This window comes from Budorcas taxicolor, chromosome 18, assembly GCF_023091745.1.
Source record: "Budorcas taxicolor isolate Tak-1 chromosome 18, Takin1.1, whole genome shotgun sequence".
NCBI classification, from domain to species: Eukaryota; Metazoa; Chordata; class Mammalia; order Artiodactyla; family Bovidae; genus Budorcas; species Budorcas taxicolor.
The window spans coordinates 18,417,469-18,436,509 of NC_068927.1; the positions used below are offsets into that span (position 1 = coordinate 18,417,469).

Sequence of the window (19,041 nt, forward strand, 5' to 3'; positions counted from 1 at the left end):
GTAAGAGGATCAGCTTCAATGATTGCTCTTAATTGGTCATTAATTATCGCCTTCTCATAGCTAGCTAGCCATTACACTCCTCATCTTCACAACTCTCATCTCCTTTGCAAAATTTCTTGAACCACCACTGCACTGTACATTCATTAAGCAGTTTCTGAGCCATATGCGTTATTGATGTTGTGACTTGTCTCTGCTGCTTTAAAATCCATTTTGAACCTGAATAAGAAAATCAGAGAATTTGCTTTTTGTCTAACATCATTTCCCCAGTCTAAAATAAACAGCAAGTAATAAGTCATTAGCAAAAAACATAGAAATGCACATTAAAATGATGTATAGCATAACTGCATTTATTAAGAATGTATTCCAATATCAAATGGCAGAGTTCAACAATGCAAAAACCACAGTTATGTTGAAAAGTGAAAGTGAAATTTGCTCAGTCTTGTCCAACTCTTTGTGACACCATGGACTGTAGCTTGCCAGGATCCTTTGTCCATGGAATTCTCCAAGCAAGAGAACTGAAGTGAGTAGCCATTCCCTTCTCCAGGGGATCTTCCCAACCCAGGGATCGAACCCAGATCTGCTTTGCAGGCAGATTCTCTACTGCCTGAGCCACCAGGGAGGCCTCAGTTACTTTAGCTAAGTTACGGAAGCTAACAGTTACATTAGCATCAGCCTAATAAAAACGTTTTCAGATCTGTTTAGCCAAAAATGCATGATATATCTGACCAAGAAAGGGAGATGTGCTTGGTTTTTCTGTTTCACAGAATTTTTCTGTGTTCCTGAAGAGGTTTGCTGTGTATTCTTTCCCCACAGGCTCAAAAAAATGCCTCAGTCAATGCCAGAATATGCTCTGACTAGAAATTATTTAGAACTTATGGTGGAGCTTCCCTGGAACAAAAGTACAACTGGTGAGTGCACAGATAACACCTGTTCTTGCAGTCTAATTGTCTCTCAGGAAGCTCGAGCAAATTCTGCTGAAATATTCCCCATTGATTATCTTTCTGTTGTAGTAGTTCACGATGTAAACTGTTTAGAGACTGAACTTGTGTCATAGGTTTTAGGAAGTAAAGGAAAAGAGGGTGCTGCGTATAAGTGCCTTTTGCCTAATTCTGGAGAAGGTAGGATTTTCTGTAATTGGTGAATATGTATTTCTCAGTATCAATAGTCAATCAGACAGTAAGCTTTGTATTTATGTACTCTTTGCCAGGAGCATAGGAAAACAAAACAGTTTTGAGGTAGTTGGCAATAAGTGCCAAATAAGTACTGCTGCTGCTGCTGCTAAGTCACTTCAGTCATGTCTGACTCTTTGCGACCCCATGACAGCGGCCCCCCAGACTCCCCCGTCCCTGGGATTCTCCAGGCAAGAACTAGAGACAGCAAATCTTTTATATTTTCTAAAGGAAATAATTATGTATATCGACAGGATAACAGTAAAACAGTTTTACCATTGAAAGTTTGTTTTTTTCCCACTAAAACTATTTAAAGAGTTTAATTTCTTTTTATCTCTCCTATCTTTGAGTAGTTTTTTATCTACCAGGAGGATTTTATACCAGTTTTTTTTTTTTTTTAATGTATTTGTTATGTACTTTCTCTTGGGGTAAGAAATATACTCAGTTGTCTTTCAGAATTTTCAGAATCATTTTAATTGCATTTGTTTCTGTATTTGGACTCTCTTGTTAAATTTACATACAAGGTTTATTAAGTTCAGCAGTGGGTTGATTCCCTGAACTAATTTTGGCATAAGAATTGTTGAATCTTGAGAATTGATCAGATATATTTTCCTGGCTAGTAAAATTCTTACATGTAAAGCAGCGCTAGAAATTTTGAGAAGTGTTAGCCCCCCAAAAAATGTTTATGCCCCATGTAAGTTATGCCATGCATACTAGATTTCAGAATGCTGAATTTTTAATATTAAAGAATATTTTTCTTAAAAAATACTTTCCTGTTAAATCTACAGAGGAGCATACTCTCTGGTATTGAGAATTCAAAAAAAGCATTTTTGTCTCAAAGAGGGCCTAGAATGAAGCATATTTGTGTTATATTAACTAGGCAAGGGCAGTATTAAGGTTAAAACAACCCTATTTTAATTAGTTTTTTTGGTAGACTCACTTAGCGGATTTATTAATGTGTATGGCTAAAATTTTATATAAATGGAGTGATTTAATATGTGCTCCCTTTTTTTAAATTCTTTCACTTAGCATAATTACTTTAAAGCTCATCCATGGTACTGCATCTATCAGTAATTGGTTTATCCATTTAACAGTTGTTGGCCATCTGGGTTGTTTCCAGGTTTTGAGCAACTGTATATAAAGCTATGTTGGTAAATTTATTTCTAAATTTACTTCATGTTTACATTCATGACAGTGTATTGCCTTCTGGTTGATGATGTTTTATGAAATAAACTGAAGCTGAATTTCTTGGTTTAATTCTTAATTCAACATTTTCTGGAAATGCCGTAGTAAGATGACTGCAGGGGAGCACGCGTTCCCATTGAATTAGCCCCTGGCTATCCCCTGAGCAGTTTGAGTTCTGAGGTCCATCTGGATCTAGCTGGGCTATTAGGAAATCCCGTTTTGGTTCAGATGGTCTTCTGTTAACTCCTAGCTCTACAGCGCCTGCTCTGAAGCGAAGCGGCCCCATTCTGTGAGATTTGGAGCAGGCCCTGAGCACTGTTAGTATAGACCCGGGGGAGAAAGTGACGTTGCAGTTTAGTGCTGTCATGTCGTCTGCATGAAATGAGACGCCTTACATTCGGTGTGTTTTTGACAGGTATTTGTGTCATTCAGTTCAGTCGCTCAGTCGTGTCCGACTCTTTGCGACCCCATGAATGGCAGCACACTAGGCCTCCCTGTCCATCACCAACTCCGGGAGTTCACTCAGACTCACGTCCATCGAGTCGGTGATGCCATCCAGCCATCTCATCCTCTGTCATCCCCTTCTCCTCCTGCCCCCAATCCCTCCCAGCATCAGGGTCTTTTCCAGTGAGTGAACTCTTCACGTGAGGTGGCCAAAGTATTGGAGTTTCAGCTTTAGCATCATTCCTTCCAAAGAAATCCCAGGGCTGATCTCCTTCAGAATGGACTGGTTGGATCTCCTTGCAGTCCAAGGGACTCTCAAGCCCTGGCAATCCCCAAGAGTCTTCTCCAGGCCCTGGCAATCCCTAGCTTGTCCTCCATTTCTAAAACTTTGTAATTTAAACATGTCACTTAAATGGAATCATAAGGTATATAATTTCATCACTTGTATGTGGAATCTAAAATAGGATTCAAACGGACTTATCTACAAAACAGGAACAGACTCACAGACATAGAAAATAAACTTACAGTTACTAAAGGGGAAAGCAGGGAGGGATAAATTAGGAATTTGGAATTAGCAGATACAAAGTCCTATATTACTGGAGTCTAATTTCCAAGCCCTGTTATTTTCTCTTGACAGTAGGGCTAGTGCGTGATGTGAAGCACGTCTAGATCACTTGGTAACACCAAGGGTCTTGTTTTGAAATGTTGGTGTTCTCTTGGTAATGTTTTGCTGTGCTCTAGGATTTATCTTAACTAATGACTTATGAGACATGCAGGGTGCATATAGTATAATGACCTGTAGATATGAAATTGCAGGTTTTACTGTTTGCTGTTAGTAACCTAGTAAGTTGCCCTCAGCTTCCTCCCCTCCCACACTGGTCCTATTTGTAAAGTGAAATTAATGACTGACTAGGAATTTTTGTCAGGTTCATACAGTGTCACTTGGAGAAGGCAGTGGCACCCCACTCCAGCACTCTTGCCTGGAAAATCCCATGGACGGAGGAGCCTGGGAGGCTGCAGTCCATGGGGTCGCGAAGAGTCGGACACAACTGAGCGACTTCACTTTCACTTTTCACTTTCATGCATTGGAGAAGGAAATGGCAGCCCACTCCAGTGTTCTTGCCTGGAGAATCCCAGGGATGGGGGAACCTGGTGGGCTGCCGTCTATGGGGTCGCACAGAGTTGGACACGACTGAAGTGACTTAGCAGCAGGAGCAGCAGAGAATTGAAGGCAGAATGTTTACTTGAATGCAGAGTGCTAGCTCCAATTCTTTACTGAAATAACCAAGAGAATATAACAACAAAGCAAAGCTTTTTTTCTTTTCTTTTTTTTTTTTAACAACTCAGAGTTTCTGTTGGACGTGTGTCAGCATTAGAGATGCACGGCACTCATGTACCCATCACAAAAACACTTCGCATTGTTCACCATCTCAGTGGAGAACTGAAGATGGATAATTTGTGTAAAAAGTAGTCATGGTGAGCTTCTAAACTAGTACTTTAGGCCTAAATACTTGTTACAAGTAAAATCATAAAACCGTGAAAAATGTCTTTCATAATTCTCAAAAAGAGAAGCTTACCTAAGTAGAGACAGTTACCCAAGCAAAGAGGAGTGAGTTGGAGGAAATAAGTTTGTTGATTTTCCATCTTGAATGGAGGGAACCAGTAGATACCATTTCAGTCTTCCAATTGTAAATAGAGAAATAAATGTTGAAGTAAGTTTTACATTTTTCATGTTTAACTGTAAGTTTTATTCATAATAGGAAGCATACATTCTAAATAATTAAAAAAATAATCAGAAAAGATGCATCCTGTATAGAAAAGATAAGACAATAATAAGTAGCATGGAAATTTTCTTTCCTTAAAAGTTTGAAAGAATTGACTTTTGAAATCATCTTTACTTGGCATATTAGAAATTCCTTCAGTGTGTTCATTTATTTTCTAAAGTACATAGATTCTCCTCTTAGTTTTGCTGTTGTTGTTCAGTTGCTTAGTCATGTCTGGTTCTCTGTGACCCCATGGACTACAGCACGCCAGGCTTCCCTGTCCTTCACTATCTCCCAGAGCTTGCTCAAACCCATGTCCACTGAGTTGGTGATGCCATCCAACCATCTCATCCTCTGTCGCCCCTTTTCTTCCTGCCCTCAATTTTTCCCAGCATCAGAATATTTTCCAGTGAGTCAGCTTTTCACATCAGCTGGCCAACGTATTGGAGTTTCAGCTTCAGCATCAGTCCTTCCAATGAATATTCAGGGTTGATTTCCCTTAGGACTGACTAGTTTGATCTCCTTGCTGTTCAGGGACTCTGAAGAGTCTTCTCCAGTACCTCAGTTAAAAAGCATCAATTCTTCAGCTCTCGGCCTTTTTTTAAAAAATTTATGTATTTTTTAATTGAAGGATAGTTGCTTTACAGAATTGTGTTGGTTTCTGCCAAATATCAACATGAATCAGTCATAGGTATACATGGCTTCCCTCCCTCTTGAATGCTCAGCCTTCCTTATGGTCCAACTCTCACATCTGTAAATGGCTACTGGAAAAACCATAGCTTTGACTATACAGACCTTTATTTGCAAAGTGATGTCTCTGCTTTTTAATACGTTATCTAGGTTCATCATAGCTTTTCTTCCAAGGAGCAAGTGTCTTAATTCCGTGGCTGTAGTCACTGTCTGCAGAGATTTTGGAGCCAAAGAAACTAAAGTCTGTCACGGTTTCTACTTTTTCCCCATCTAAATGCCATGAAGTGATGGGACCAGATGCCATGATCTTAGTTTCTTTAATGTTGAGTTTTAAGCCAGCTTTTTCACTCTCTTTCACCTTCATTAAGAGGCTCTTTAGTTCCTCATTGCTTTTTGCCATTAGGGTGGTGTCATCTGCATATCTAAGGTTATTGATATTTCTCCTGGCAATCTTGATTCCAGCTTGTGCTTCATCCAGCCCGGCTAGTTACTAAATATTTACTAAATGTTCATCAGAAGTGAATGTTGCATTATAACAAGTGCCTTTTTAGATACAAAATGACATTTTCTTGGAAAGTGCCCTTAGACAGGATATAAATATATTGGTAACTAAGTATTGAACCATCTTTGCATAACTGAAATCCCACTGGGAGTCTGTAGATTACTCTTTGAATAGATTTGATTTACCAGCATTTGAATAATTAGAGCTATGCAAAGTGGAATTGGTGTCCGGATTAGCATCATGAAATAGGAGACTTTGTTTCATTTATTCATATATTCATTGGTTGGCTTCTGAAGCCAGGAAAGGGAAGAAAAAAAGGAAAGAACTTTTTTTCTTCCCTTTCCAAATCGCTCAGCCAGGACTCTGACTAAATTCAGTAGTATTGTAATTAATTTACATACATTATTGCTTAGCTGGATTTTTGTAGACTAGCTTGAGAACCAGACTAGCTTGAAAACCAGGCCATTTTTTTTTGTCTTGTAGGAAAAATGCATAGCACGTTCCAAATAACTGAGTGAAAGAGTGGACTTCTGTGTTTTTCTCTCTCCCATTTTCTTTTCACGGTCAGTTTTGTGGTTGTGGATTATCCTCTGGCTGCCACCCAGCTGATAAACTCATTTTGGCTTGACCTATTGTTTAATCTGTGTTTATTTTAGATCCTAAAGCACCAGTAAACCAGATGAAAGCTTGGCTCTGGAAAAAGGGCCTAATTCATACATTTCTGGTGAGATTTTAATGGATAGAACTTAGACAGTTCTTCATGTTGTAATTTTTTTTTCGACCTAGCTCTTCTGTTTTAGATTAGCTGAAGGAAGTAATTTCAGAGGTATGTGAAGATTTAGTTACAGAGATGCACAGTGAAGCATACTTTATAGCTGTAAAGATTTGTAGATAACCTAAATGCTCAGCAAAAGGGAATGGATAATTAAATAATGGAATATTATGTAGCCACTAAACTGCTACTGAGGAATACATTTGACACTGAAAGGTGTCCATATTATTTAAGTGAAAGAAACGTATTTTTCCAAAATTTGAAGCCCTCATATAATCTTAGTTTGAAAAATAGGTATATAAGTGTGTGTGCACGTACACACACACACACACACACACACACACACACAGAATGTGGAATAATGTGTACTGGAGTGAAGGTAGTGATTCTCTCTGTGGGGAAATGAGATTACAGGTGAGTATTTTCTTCCTTTTTTATTAGTGTCATCAGATTTTCTGGCATGAGCATATATAACTAACATAATAAGAAAAAAACCACTTAGAAAGAAAAAGAACAAATACAAGCACAAGTAGAATATGTGGAAATACTCTACTGTCTATTCTGCTGCTGCTGCTGCTGCTAAGCCGCTTCAGTCGTGTCCGACTCTGTGCGACCCCATAGACGGCAGCCCACCAGGCTCCCCCGTCCCTGGGATTCTCCAGGCAAGAACACTGGGGTGGGTTGCCATTTCCTTCTCCAATGCATGAAAATGAAAAGTGAAAGTGAAGTCGCTCAGTCATGTTCGACTCCTAGCGACCCCATGGACTGCCGCCCACCAGGCTCCTCCGTCCATGGGATTTTCCAGGCAAGAGCGCTGGAGTGGGGTGCCATTGGCTTCTCCAATCTATTCTGCTATGTACTCTCTATTAAAATAATCACAGATTAAACAATAGGTCAAGCCAAAATGCATTTGTCAGCTGGGTGGCAGCCAGAGGATAATCCACAACCACAAAACTGACAGTGGAAAGTAGAATATATGGAAATATTCTACTTGTGTCCATAGAAATAATGTGTATATAGAAAATCATTCCAAATGATTATTCCATCATTCCATTCCAAAATCATTCCATAATGAGTTTTTAATTATGTAATATCTATTATTTCTATAAATACTTAAGCAAGAAAACCAAGTCCAGGTCTTTCTGAAGACTCATTGAGAAGAAACCAAGCCTGTTCTTCTCACTTCTTTTTTCAAAAAGCTATTCTGGCTCTTGCCTGTCTGAAAAGGAGTTCTTCCGTTGAACAGCTCCATGTGCTCAGATTGTCTCCGTTGGGTTACTTGACAGATCGTCTGGACATTCGAGCAGCCCGCGTTCTGCTGGATAATGATCATTACGCCATGGAAAAATTGAAGAAGAGAGTGCTGGAATACCTGGCTGTCAGGCAGCTGAAAAACAACCTGAAGGGCCCCATTCTGTGCTTTGTTGGCCCTCCTGGGGTTGGTAAAACAAGTGTGGGAAGATCAGTGGCCAAGACCCTGGGCCGAGAGTTTCACAGGATTGCGCTTGGAGGCGTGTGTGATCAGTCTGACATTCGAGGACACAGGTAGAGGACCTCTCTCAATTTAATCTCTGATTCTCCTCCCTTTTCCAGAGCCCCCTCATAAGTCAATGCATGATATAGATCTTTTCCCTAAAATGGCTCTTTGTGTTACCTTGATTGCAAAGGACATTTATGGTAGTTACTTGCCAGCCTAAGGCCTCTGCCGTCAAGGTATACCCAAACTAACCTTGATGTCTCTGCGACAGTGGATGGGGAGTCTTTGCCTCAGCTTTCCTGGAATCTCATTATAATGCAGTTATAAATCAGTTATTATTATATTCATTTTGACCCTATAACATTTCATAAATAATGACCTATAACTTTCAGAGTTTAAGAAGTAAGTGCAAATAGCAGGCAAATAGGAGGAGGTAAGAAATCTTTGATAACAAATTTATTGTTTGCAGTTTAAACTTTCTTTCAAGGAGGCTGGTTTATAGTGTGAGAATGAGTAATAAGGAGAAAAAATAATTAAGCCTTATCCTTGCATTTTTGACACCCTTTCCATAAAAATACATTAAACTATAAGAATTGGGTCTCTGATTAATCTGACATTATGAGAGTGAGATTTTCATGTTATGTTCATTGTTTTATTCTCTGTGGCTCAGATTGGAAGATGCTTTGGGAAAGCATGAACCTCTGTTTCATCGTTGCAGGTTGTGAGAAGACATACCTATGGTGTATGTGTTGAAGTAATTTAAAAATGTAGAACATTTAAGAATGTAGAAATTATGACCTGCTTAAAAAATACGATGCTGTATACTTAAAAGCATATGATGTTGACATACTACTAATATAATGTAATATGTCAGTTATATCTCAAAACAGTTTTTTTAAAAAGAGGGCATGTAACTTTGAATAGAAAGTAATTAAACTCAAAATAAACTCTGTCCACAAGATCATACCCTTGATCTTGAAATTGCAAAAGCATTGCAGATTATAAGTAGGGGCTTTGGCAGGCCTGCCAATGCAAGCATTGAGCAATTACCAGTAGCCAAGGGTAATTTAAATGCATGTTTACAGTTCGGTGAATATGGTTTAAACTTGAATTGTGGGAGAAAAAAGAATATGATGTTTTCATGACACCTTATTTTTCATTTGCCTTATTCGTGGGATCCTCAAGCAGGGATGGGAAACTGGTTCTTTTTATCTCTTTTACTTGCTTATTTACAGTTCTTACGCATTGAAGAAAAATCGTTTCAAGATTTTCATAAACAAGCAATAAGGACTGCAGATTAGGTCAAGGAATTGATTGGGATTGGTCTTTCTGGCAATTTCCAATCATGTTTTTGTTGCCTAGATTTTCTTATTCTCTTACGTGCCACTAGAGGCTGTAGTTCGCTTTTGTAAAGAAATTGGCATCGTGGACCAGTCCTAGAGAAGCTAGATCTGTGGCCCGAGTCCTCAGGCTTTACGTACAGAGCTTTAGGGAGGTGTTCTCCATGCAAGAGACTTGATTCCTGCACTCCGAGTTGTCTTCATTTATTTCTTCCTTTTATCTGTAGCACATTTTTGTGTGAGTGTTTGATGAAATTTAGAGAGTGAGTTTGTGGAGTTATTTGTTATATGCAGTTAATGTCTTAGGCACATGACATTTAGGTATTTGTCCTTATTTCTTCCTACATTGCTGTTGATTATTTAGTAAGGCTTGGTGCCCAGCACACACTGAACATTCAATAAAAATTACCTTTCATTATTTTAATTCTCAGTTCTCAGGAGGACATGGTTAGGTTTATAAGCTTCAGTATGACTTTTTATAAAATTCAATCTGATTCTTAAATGTACCTAAAATATCCTGTTTGGGACATTATATAATTTATGTGGCAGAATTGTGGAAAATGTATCCTTATGATGCCTGTTGGTGCATATATACGTGCTGAGTCGCTTCAGTCGTGTCCAACTCTTTGCAACTCTGTGGATTGTAGCCCGCCAGGCTCCTCTGTCCATGGGCTGCTCCAGGCAAGAATACTGGAGTGGGTTGCCATGCCCTTCACGACCCAGGGATCGTGATCTTTCCGACTCAGGGATCAAACCTGCATGTCTTACACGTCTTGGGCGTTGACAAGTGGGTTCTTTACCACTAGCGCCACCTGGGAAATCTGGTTGGTAGGCAATATATAAGGTCATAATCCTTACCACTTATTATAAACATTGTTGGGTTTAAACAGATCCCTGTTTTAAATCTTTACTGAAAATGATAGATAGAAAATTTGTTTTCTTTTTTCAAGTGAGTATACTTTTGTATGTGTGACTGTTGTTAAGAGAACTGAACCTAAAGAAAATGAAGATTTATTTTTTTATGGATCTTTTGTGAAAGAAGCTTGTGTATTTGCCTAAAATATGTATAAATATAAGCTTTTTTATGGTGCATGTTGAGGTTATGATCACTGCCAAATAAAAGGTATGTGGGTTTGTCTGTGAATCATTCTGTTAAGGTATTTTCGATACACCTTGCTGGTAAACATGTACGTCCTAGCCATCACTGTACCAGATGTTTTGCTGAACACTACAGCAACGTGTGCTTGTGGTACTGGGGACTTATTACCCACCCACCCTCTACATGGCCAAAGCCTGGAGGAAGTTTCTGTCTGAAAGCCTGTTGAGAAGCTGGTGGAGAGCCGGGAGTGCTGGATGACAGGAAGGCCAGTTGAGAGCAGAGGATGCGCTTGTGCCGGAGTTACTGGTTGGAGGAGGTGATGAGGGGAGAGGAGACAGCAGAGGATTATAGCACCACCATGGGGTGGGGTTTGTGAGAACAAGTGGCTCCATGTCACAGTTGAGGCATTCGGGGAACACCCAGGTCTTGACATTTTAGTCCTGGTCACATGCTCACAAGCAGAGTTCACGCAGAGTTTTGTTTTTCTTCAGCCAGTGAGTAGGCACCGCTGTTCAGCAGCCTTAAAATAGTCAAGGAAAAACAGAGCTGCGTTCTCTTATCTTCCTTGCTTGTTCTCTTGATTGTGCCACTCACTTTCCCCAGTTTCCCACGCATGGAGCGCCAGCCTTTTGGTAGAAGTGCCTGTTTATGTGGAGGAAGGTGCTAATAAGTTAGAAATTGATTTTAAAAACAACCTAAGGTATTATCTTTTAGAGTTAAAATGACAGTGAGGTGGGAGATGGGAAGAAAAAGACTTGGTTTACATGAAAATCCTAGACTGAGAAGATAACAGTGATCTGACTGAATATTGTCCCATTGTTCAGGTTCATGTTACTTTGGTCGATTAGAGGAAGAATAGTCTTGTTTATGCTCCATATTAACTACCACATTTTTTCAGCTTAATATTTCTCATTATCTCCATTGAGACTTTCGTCTATTTTTATGTCACAGAATCTCTGTTCCCATCTATCAGTTTTTGACTTATATTTTAGTAATTTAAATAATTTAATTAATTATTTAAATATAAATAATTTAAATCCGTTCATAAACATTAAAGATAAAGTGACTTCTTTGGGGGTGAGGTTTTATAAAGTCGTGTTTGGATAATGATCTTTTTTCATTAGCTGTTCCTCAGTGAAATATATGTTGTGATATTTCTCAGGTTGTTGATGAGAGTAACTCTTTGAAAGTCACTTACTAAAAAAAAAGTCACTTACTAGCTGTTTGTTCAGATGATAAAGTTATATTATTGTAAGGAATCCTCTGCTCAATTCTTAACCAGTTTGAGAAGAAAAATGAACTTTTGCTTTCCACGTTGATAAATTTTCATATGTAACCTGAAATAGTGAAGTTTTAACTAAATTAGCTGTTTCATTATTAGTCTCTACAAGGGAAAAATAACTGAAGCAGCAAGGTTTTAAAATATTTTTAGCATAGTACGCCAGACATGTTGCTGTTTGCTCATCAGCCTCCTTTATAACATGTATTTGCATATCGCTCTTCTTTGCCTCCGAAAAGCTTCCATGTTTGTCTTGAGGCTGCAGCCCAAGTCAGTGATGATCTTGCTCTCCTCTGGACTATTGTGCTCCTTAATGATTCAATAATACAGGTCTCTGGCATTTCTGATACATTCCTGTAGTGAAAGTAGGAGCTCTGTAGGGTAGGGATTATTTTGTATTTTCTAATCCTCCGTACATTCTGTACTGCCGAGCACAGTGCCAAGCATGGTAAGTGCTCCGTAAATGCTGTGTGAGTTCAAGTAAGATTAAAACATCTTGGAAATCAGGCAGCCCTTTGGACGAGCACATCCATGCAAATGACTGTCTAAGAAGATTTAGGAATGACTGCTACAGAACAGTTTCATTTGTTTAGACCTGCTATATTAAAGACTATTTTTACTTCCTTAAAGACTTTTTCTGTTTTATAAAGAGCTCATTAGGATTTCTTTTAGGTTTATTACTTTATCCAACTTGAGATACACACACACACACACCTGCCAGATTTTCATCAAGCAGCTTTTGCTCTTTTTTAAAGCAATAGGGTTGTCATCCTACCCTTTCAACTTAACATTGTAACATAAACTTTTTATATTACTTTAAATTGTTTGTGAATATCACTTTAATAGTTTGTCTTGTAGCCCGTAAGTGCTCCTTCATTGGATAGGCGTGAAAAAATTGATGGGAAAATGCCGTTTTTTCTCCCTCTCTACATACTGGAAAAGAAGTAAGGAAAGACACCCCTTATTCCTAACGTTTAGATATCCTTGGCAGTGACAGAATGACCAGCCTCTTGGACTGCATTGGATTTGATTTGACTATATCCAACTGAACTGAACTGAGAGATGACGCAATATAGTAAAATAGCTGATTACTGGGCAGCTGTAAGTAGGTGGTATTGTAATTTTATGTAGTTGTTTTCTCAAGCATAATACAGATTGCTTTGGGGAAAATTAAGAATGCTAATCTTGTCACTTAAAATTTTGAACTGTGTAGGCATTTTTTTGTTTTTGTATCTCATATACTGATTGAATTCTCCTGATAAGCCTATGAACAATTACAACAATAAGCTTATGTAACAGTTACAACTATGGATCTATGTATTTTCAAGTTCACATGTATGGTTTAAATTTTGAGAAAAACTCCAAGATAGTTACATATTCAGGCTGAATTATAAGTAACTGGAGCTATACATTCTTAGAAAAATAAAAGGAAAATGTCCTCAAACTTTCCTGTATTGTACTATATTGCTTTCTAGATGTTGTATCATAAGGAAGGAGTATTTTGCCCTCAAAAGAGAGTATTTTGCCCTCAAAAAGGTTACAATTTGTAAAATCATTTATTTTCTACCTCTGTAGTTTCTCAGGATGCTAATTTGTTTTTTTTAAATGTTTGTGTTTGTTTGTTGAAAGAGAACATTTTTGTGTATTTATTCATATTCCAAAGGTTTCAGTTCGGTTCAGTCGCTCAGTCATGTCCGACTCTTTGCTACCCCATGAACCGCAGCACGCCAGGCCTCTCCGTCTATCACCAACTCCCAGAGCCCACCCAAACCCATGTCCATTGAGTCGTTGATGCCATCCAACCATCTCATCCTCTCGTCCCCTTCTCCTCCTGCCCTCAATCTTTCCCAGCATCAGGTTTAGTCCAAAGGTTCAGTCACAGTATATTCTGTAACTTCAGTCAGTGAATTGCATGCTACCCATACCTTCTAGCAAAACGCAAGCACATTACAGATACTTTACATAGCTCACAGGCTCTGCTCACAGTTGTCTTGATTTGACATCTAGATTAGTGGTACATATTTGGGGATGTCACCTGTGATGGAGCAGCTCTAGGGGCATTGAATGCTCTTGGGGCTGTTGTAACTGAGCAAAAGGCTCATGTGCCCATGGCTCAGAAAGCCGAACTCTGACAGCAGGTTTGTAGCAAAGGAAGGGTTTATTGCAGGGTGCCCAGCAATCCTGTGGGAGACAAGCCTCAGATCCAGTTCCACTTGATCTTTGAGCAAGGGGTTTTTCTAATGGTGGGAAACAAAGAGGCTGGGGTTAATTATCATTGCGTGACATTTCTGTGACATTTCTTAATTGTAGTTTCAAGAGTCTGAATGTCTCTGGTTTATGATTCTCTGGCCAGGTGGTCTATGGCTTGGGGCTCCTTGCCCTGGAGAAGCAACCTGAGTTGTATGTTAAACAATGAGATTTATAACAGCTATTTCAGTACACTGGCGATGTTATCGACAGCACAGTCATCTGACTCTGGTTGGTCAGTGTTGCATTAGTGCAGGATTGAGGTCAGAGGGGACAAGAAAAGGAATAAAGTTTTGGATAGATTAATCATTAACTCAGTAAGGGAACTTGGTCTGGGGGGGCTCGGTTTCACTATGAAAAGACCGTTATAAGAGTTGCTTCTGTGAGACAGACATTGAAATGGGACCCAAATTTGGTGTACTGACACCTGCCTTTGTATCTTTTTCCAGGAAATTACAAGTGGACTTAAAGTAGCTATTAAAATAACAGTTACAATTACATCTTTTGAAAGCTTACTGTGTGCCAGGCACTGGGCTGTGTGCTTTACCTATAATAGTCTCTAGTGATCTCATGTAATTTATCAGGTTGGTACTGCCATTATCCCCATTTTAGCAGATGAGGAAACTGAGGCTTGGGTCATATTATTTATGCAAAGCAGTACTCAGAGACTTATACGACCTTAACAGTGGTCATAGATATTTTGGGTCCTGGCGTCATTGATCTGGTGTCTTTAAGCAAATAAAGGCTTCTGTTTGGGAAACGATCTTACAGCTCTATATGCAGTATCTAATCTGTATTAAGACCCACTTTCTGTTATCAGAGTGCTCACTGGCTGTTTAGAGGAGGCCATATGCTTGGTACCCATGGATGAAACCTAGGTCTTAAGTATGAATCAGGAGAACTATAGGGCCAGTACATGCTGCAGACATTGCATTATTGGCAAGATCCCTTTGTGAGAGGTGGTCAGGAAGAGTTTAGTAGGATCTCTGAGATTTACATAGGCAGGGAGGGTATTAAGAGCAGGAACTCAACCATATTCACAAAGGTAAAAAAAAGTGTAAAGGATATTAATAGAACCTCAGCTGTGGTTGGAAAGCTGGTGGTGGGGACTGGATTGTGAAGAACCTTGAATTCCAGACTGAAGAGTTTGGACCTTATCTTCTAGGTTCTGGGAAGCAGTAGAAAGCCTAGGAGGAGTTGTTTGTATACTATGACTAGTACTTGGATTTCTAGGGCAGCTGTCTAGAATATTATTTTCTCTCCATGTCTGTAGGTCTAGAATTGTCAGGACTTGGTTTTGAAATCTGCCTATCAAAAACAGTAAGGAAAGGAAAAGAAATGAATGCAGCAAGAAATGACCCATTGAGAGAAAGGAGCTTTGAGGTGTTTTGTTTTTTTTTTTAATTTCCCTTCCTTGCTTATTCACAGAAGGCTGACAAATCTGTCAGTTCTCCAGAGAGAGAATTTCGGAGAACTTATTACTTATGAGTCTTGTCATTCCTATATCCTGTTCTGAAGTCTCGAATGTGCTAACTCCTCATTATAACCGGACAGTGTTCATTGTATCTGGTTCCAGGCCCTCAATCACGCCCCCAGATGAAAAGCATTCCTACGATATTCTTGAGGCTTTCTTGTCTTTTCAAAGGTCACTATTTACTCTGTCCTGCTTTATACCAGTCATGTGGCAGGATTGCTCCGTGAGCCGGCTTTGTGCAGATCATGAGATACGGCCGCTGTTCCACTTGTCCTTGGTTTCCTTCTTGCAGGCTCTCACCCTTTCATGCCTCTTCACAAACAGCATTTGATTTCTCATGGCTTAGGCCGTAGGGTTATAATTAAAATCAGGAAATTGCTGCTTAAAATAAAGTTTCGCTGGCTTTGTCAAAAAGGCACTGTTTTTAGTTTGACAAACATATTTTTATTTCGTGTCATGCTCTGCATCTGTCAGTTATGTAGCTGATTTTTGTTCAGATATGTTAAAGCAGCCTCTAACATTTGAACGCACAACCAAATGTCTGGCTGAGCTTGATTATGCCAGTTGGTGTATATAGGGTGAACACAGTTTTATTCAAAAGGCCAGAATTAATGAAATTTTTCTATAAATACTGTTGGTCCCAGATCCTCTTACTACTATGTGTAACAAATTATTGTCTATGAAAACAAAAAAGTTGGAATTTTTTTCTTTTTTTTGGTGGGGTTTGCAAGTATTTTGAGTGGACCTTTGAACCAATTCTAATTTCCTCCATGAATATGGTGATAATGTTTTAGCCAGCCCCAAGACAGCCTTTTCAGACTAAAAAGGCAGTTATGTTGGGGTTTGGGAAGTGCCAAAAAGGTGCCCGGAAAAGCTATGAAAAATATGGGAATTAAATTCATAGGGCTCTCTGGATGTTTTGGAATCTTGGAAGTGTAAGAATTGTAACTATGTGACTAAAGTATAATTTTTTTCAGTTTCACTAAGTGGTAAAAATTAGATACAGTGCTTCCAATATCATGGGTAATTTACAGCCAGAATTAAATAGAAAATAAGAATTGAATCTGATGATTCTTTGATGTATCACAGGGCTTTTAAAATTTATAGTATCTCTTTACTATATTCCTGTGGTAACTAAATAACTTTTTCCTGATCCAGAATTTTGATTTCTAAGCGATACTGTGCCTGCCTCCTGCCATCTCTCTGTTGCTAATCTATGGCTTGCCTTCTGCAGGCGCACCTATGTTGGCAGCATGCCTGGCCGGATAATCAATGGCTTGAAGACTGTAGGGGTAAACAATCCAGTGTTCCTGTTAGATGAAGTGGACAAACTAGGGAAAAGTCTGCAGGGTGATCCTGCAGCAGCTCTGCTTGAGGTAAGATTTACAAGGTCTCCACCTTTACTCACACTGGAAAAGTGTGGGTAAGAGTAGATGATCATATTTAGGGAATATATACATTCATGTGGATCTCCCAGGTGTGATAGTGGTAAAGAACCCACCTGCAAACTTGGGTTCCACCTCTGGATCGGGAAGAACCCCTGGAGGAGGCCATGGCAACCCACACTGGTACTCTTACCTGGACAATCCCATGAACAGAGGAGCCTGGTGGGCTACAGTCCAGAGGGCTGCAGTAAGACGTGGCCAAAGTGACTTAGCACGCACACATGCAATACATTGATGTGGGTTTAGTCATGGGAAAAATACTTCGATACAAACTAAAATCTGAAGCCATCTGATAATTTAAAATGTCTTAGGGATTTTCTTTGTTCTTTTTCTAATAATTCCTCTTGTTTCTTTTTTTCCTTTTTTGTTTTTATCAGTTTAGTTTAATAAAATTTTATGCATTCTGATTGTTTAGAGAATAGCAGTTCTGTAATATTGTTACAAAAAACAGCAAGCAAGTCTAGTCCCTGGGGTTCCTTATTTCGTTTTCTGCACTTTGACCCTCTGACTTTTAGTTGGTTCTTGAGATAGTGTGGCTGTATTGCTTTCTTGATTTTAGGGGTTTGGGCGTTATCTGTGGATTCCTTTCTATAGGAGATGAGTTTGCTTGCTTATACTTCCAACCTCCCAATATAAATCGTATCCTGATTTTGTTAAGTCATTGTTGAGGGTTTGCGCTATTACAGTTATATAAGTGCTTTTCTCAGCTGAACCATGTGAACCAGGATCACTCTTCTTTTTCTGTCCTTTGTGTTTTTTTGTGTTTTTAAAAATCTTTTCGAAGTTAATGATTGTCTTGTTTCTTTTGTTTACTTTCACCAACTATTTAATTATTGTTGGGAGACTTTCAAACACTTTGTGTTTTATCGATTTTGTCTTCCGTAAGCCTCCGATCTAAATTGGCTGTCCCCACCCCGGGTACGGAGCTGTGGTCCGAGGGTCACTCTTCACCTCCCCCACGTTGGGTTTCCTGACTCCTGCAGCCCATGTCTTCCTCTGTTTTGATTCATTCTCTCATTGTCCTGGTGTTGGTCCCTCAGTAGCTTCCTGAGAAAGCCTGAATGTAAACAGTTTTCAACTTTGAATATCAGAAAGTGTCTTTATGGTTCTCTCATACTTGACTGGTAGTTTGACTGGGTGTAGAATTCCGGGTGGAAATAATTTTCCTGCAGACTTTTAAAGACAGTTTCTCCTCTGTTGCTGTTGATGAAACAAAGCTGTTGTGGTCCTGTCTTTTGTGACTTGTTTTACTCTCTGAAACCTTCTCAGGTCTCCACTTTATCCCAGTGTTCTGAAGATTAACTGCTCTGCCACAGCATGGGCCTCTTTGTTTCCATTTTCGCTGATGCTTTGAAGACTCTTTGTATTGAGAAATCCTCTCCTTGTATTTCTATGAAATTTTCTTGAATCTTTTTGTCGGTGATTCTTCTTCATTTTGGGGGAACTCCTATTAATTTGATGTTAGATCTTTAATTTTCTTATCTCTCCTACTACTCACCTTTTTTATGTTTTGCTCTACTTCCTCTGAAGACTTCCTCAGCTTTATCTTTTAATCCTTCTCTGAGTTTCTCATTTCAGAGAACCACCCCCCCCCCTTTTTTTTAACTTCTCTGCATGTTCTTTTAATAGTATCTTGCTCTTGTTACATAGTTGTAAAATGTCTTTTTATCTCTGTGAGAAAAATACTAATAGATTAAGAAAATTTTTTTCTTTCTTTGCTCTAAAGCTTCATTTGTCTATTCATTACATATATTTTTCCTGGTCTCTGTCTTTTATATTAGAATCTTTCATTAGATGTCTGACAGTTTTGTCTGTTCATATATAAAATTAGTTGATTGGTTGGTCGCTAAGTCCTGTCCAACTCTTGGCAACCCTGTGGACTGTAGCCCACCAGGCTCCTCTGTCCATGGGATTTTCCAGGCAAGAATATTGGAATTGGTTGCCATTTCTTTCTCCAGGGGATCATCCCAACCCAGGGATTGAACCTGCGTCTGCTGCTTAGCAGATGGATTCTTTACCATTGAGCCATCAAGGAAGCCCCATTCATATTTAATAGGATTTTAAAATGCTGATTGGAAGCTATAAGCATGTTCAGTCCAGTTCAGTTCAGTCGTTCAGTCGTGTCCAACTCTTTGCAACCCCATGAATCGCAGCA

The 19,041-nt window shown here is 39.1% G+C and overlaps 1 protein-coding gene across 1 annotated transcript in view; it reads left to right on the forward strand.

The window, feature by feature from the left end:
- LONP2 (lon peptidase 2, peroxisomal) overlaps positions 1–19,041 on the forward strand; it is an 81,566-nt gene that overhangs the window by 15,140 nt on the left and 47,385 nt on the right. Inside the window, exons 6-8 of the mRNA XM_052655511.1 lie at positions 814–908; positions 7,812–8,070; positions 16,676–16,817. Of these exons, the coding sequence (XP_052511471.1) occupies positions 814–908; positions 7,812–8,070; positions 16,676–16,817 (496 nt within the window). The remainder of the gene's footprint in view (positions 1–813; positions 909–7,811; positions 8,071–16,675; positions 16,818–19,041) is intronic.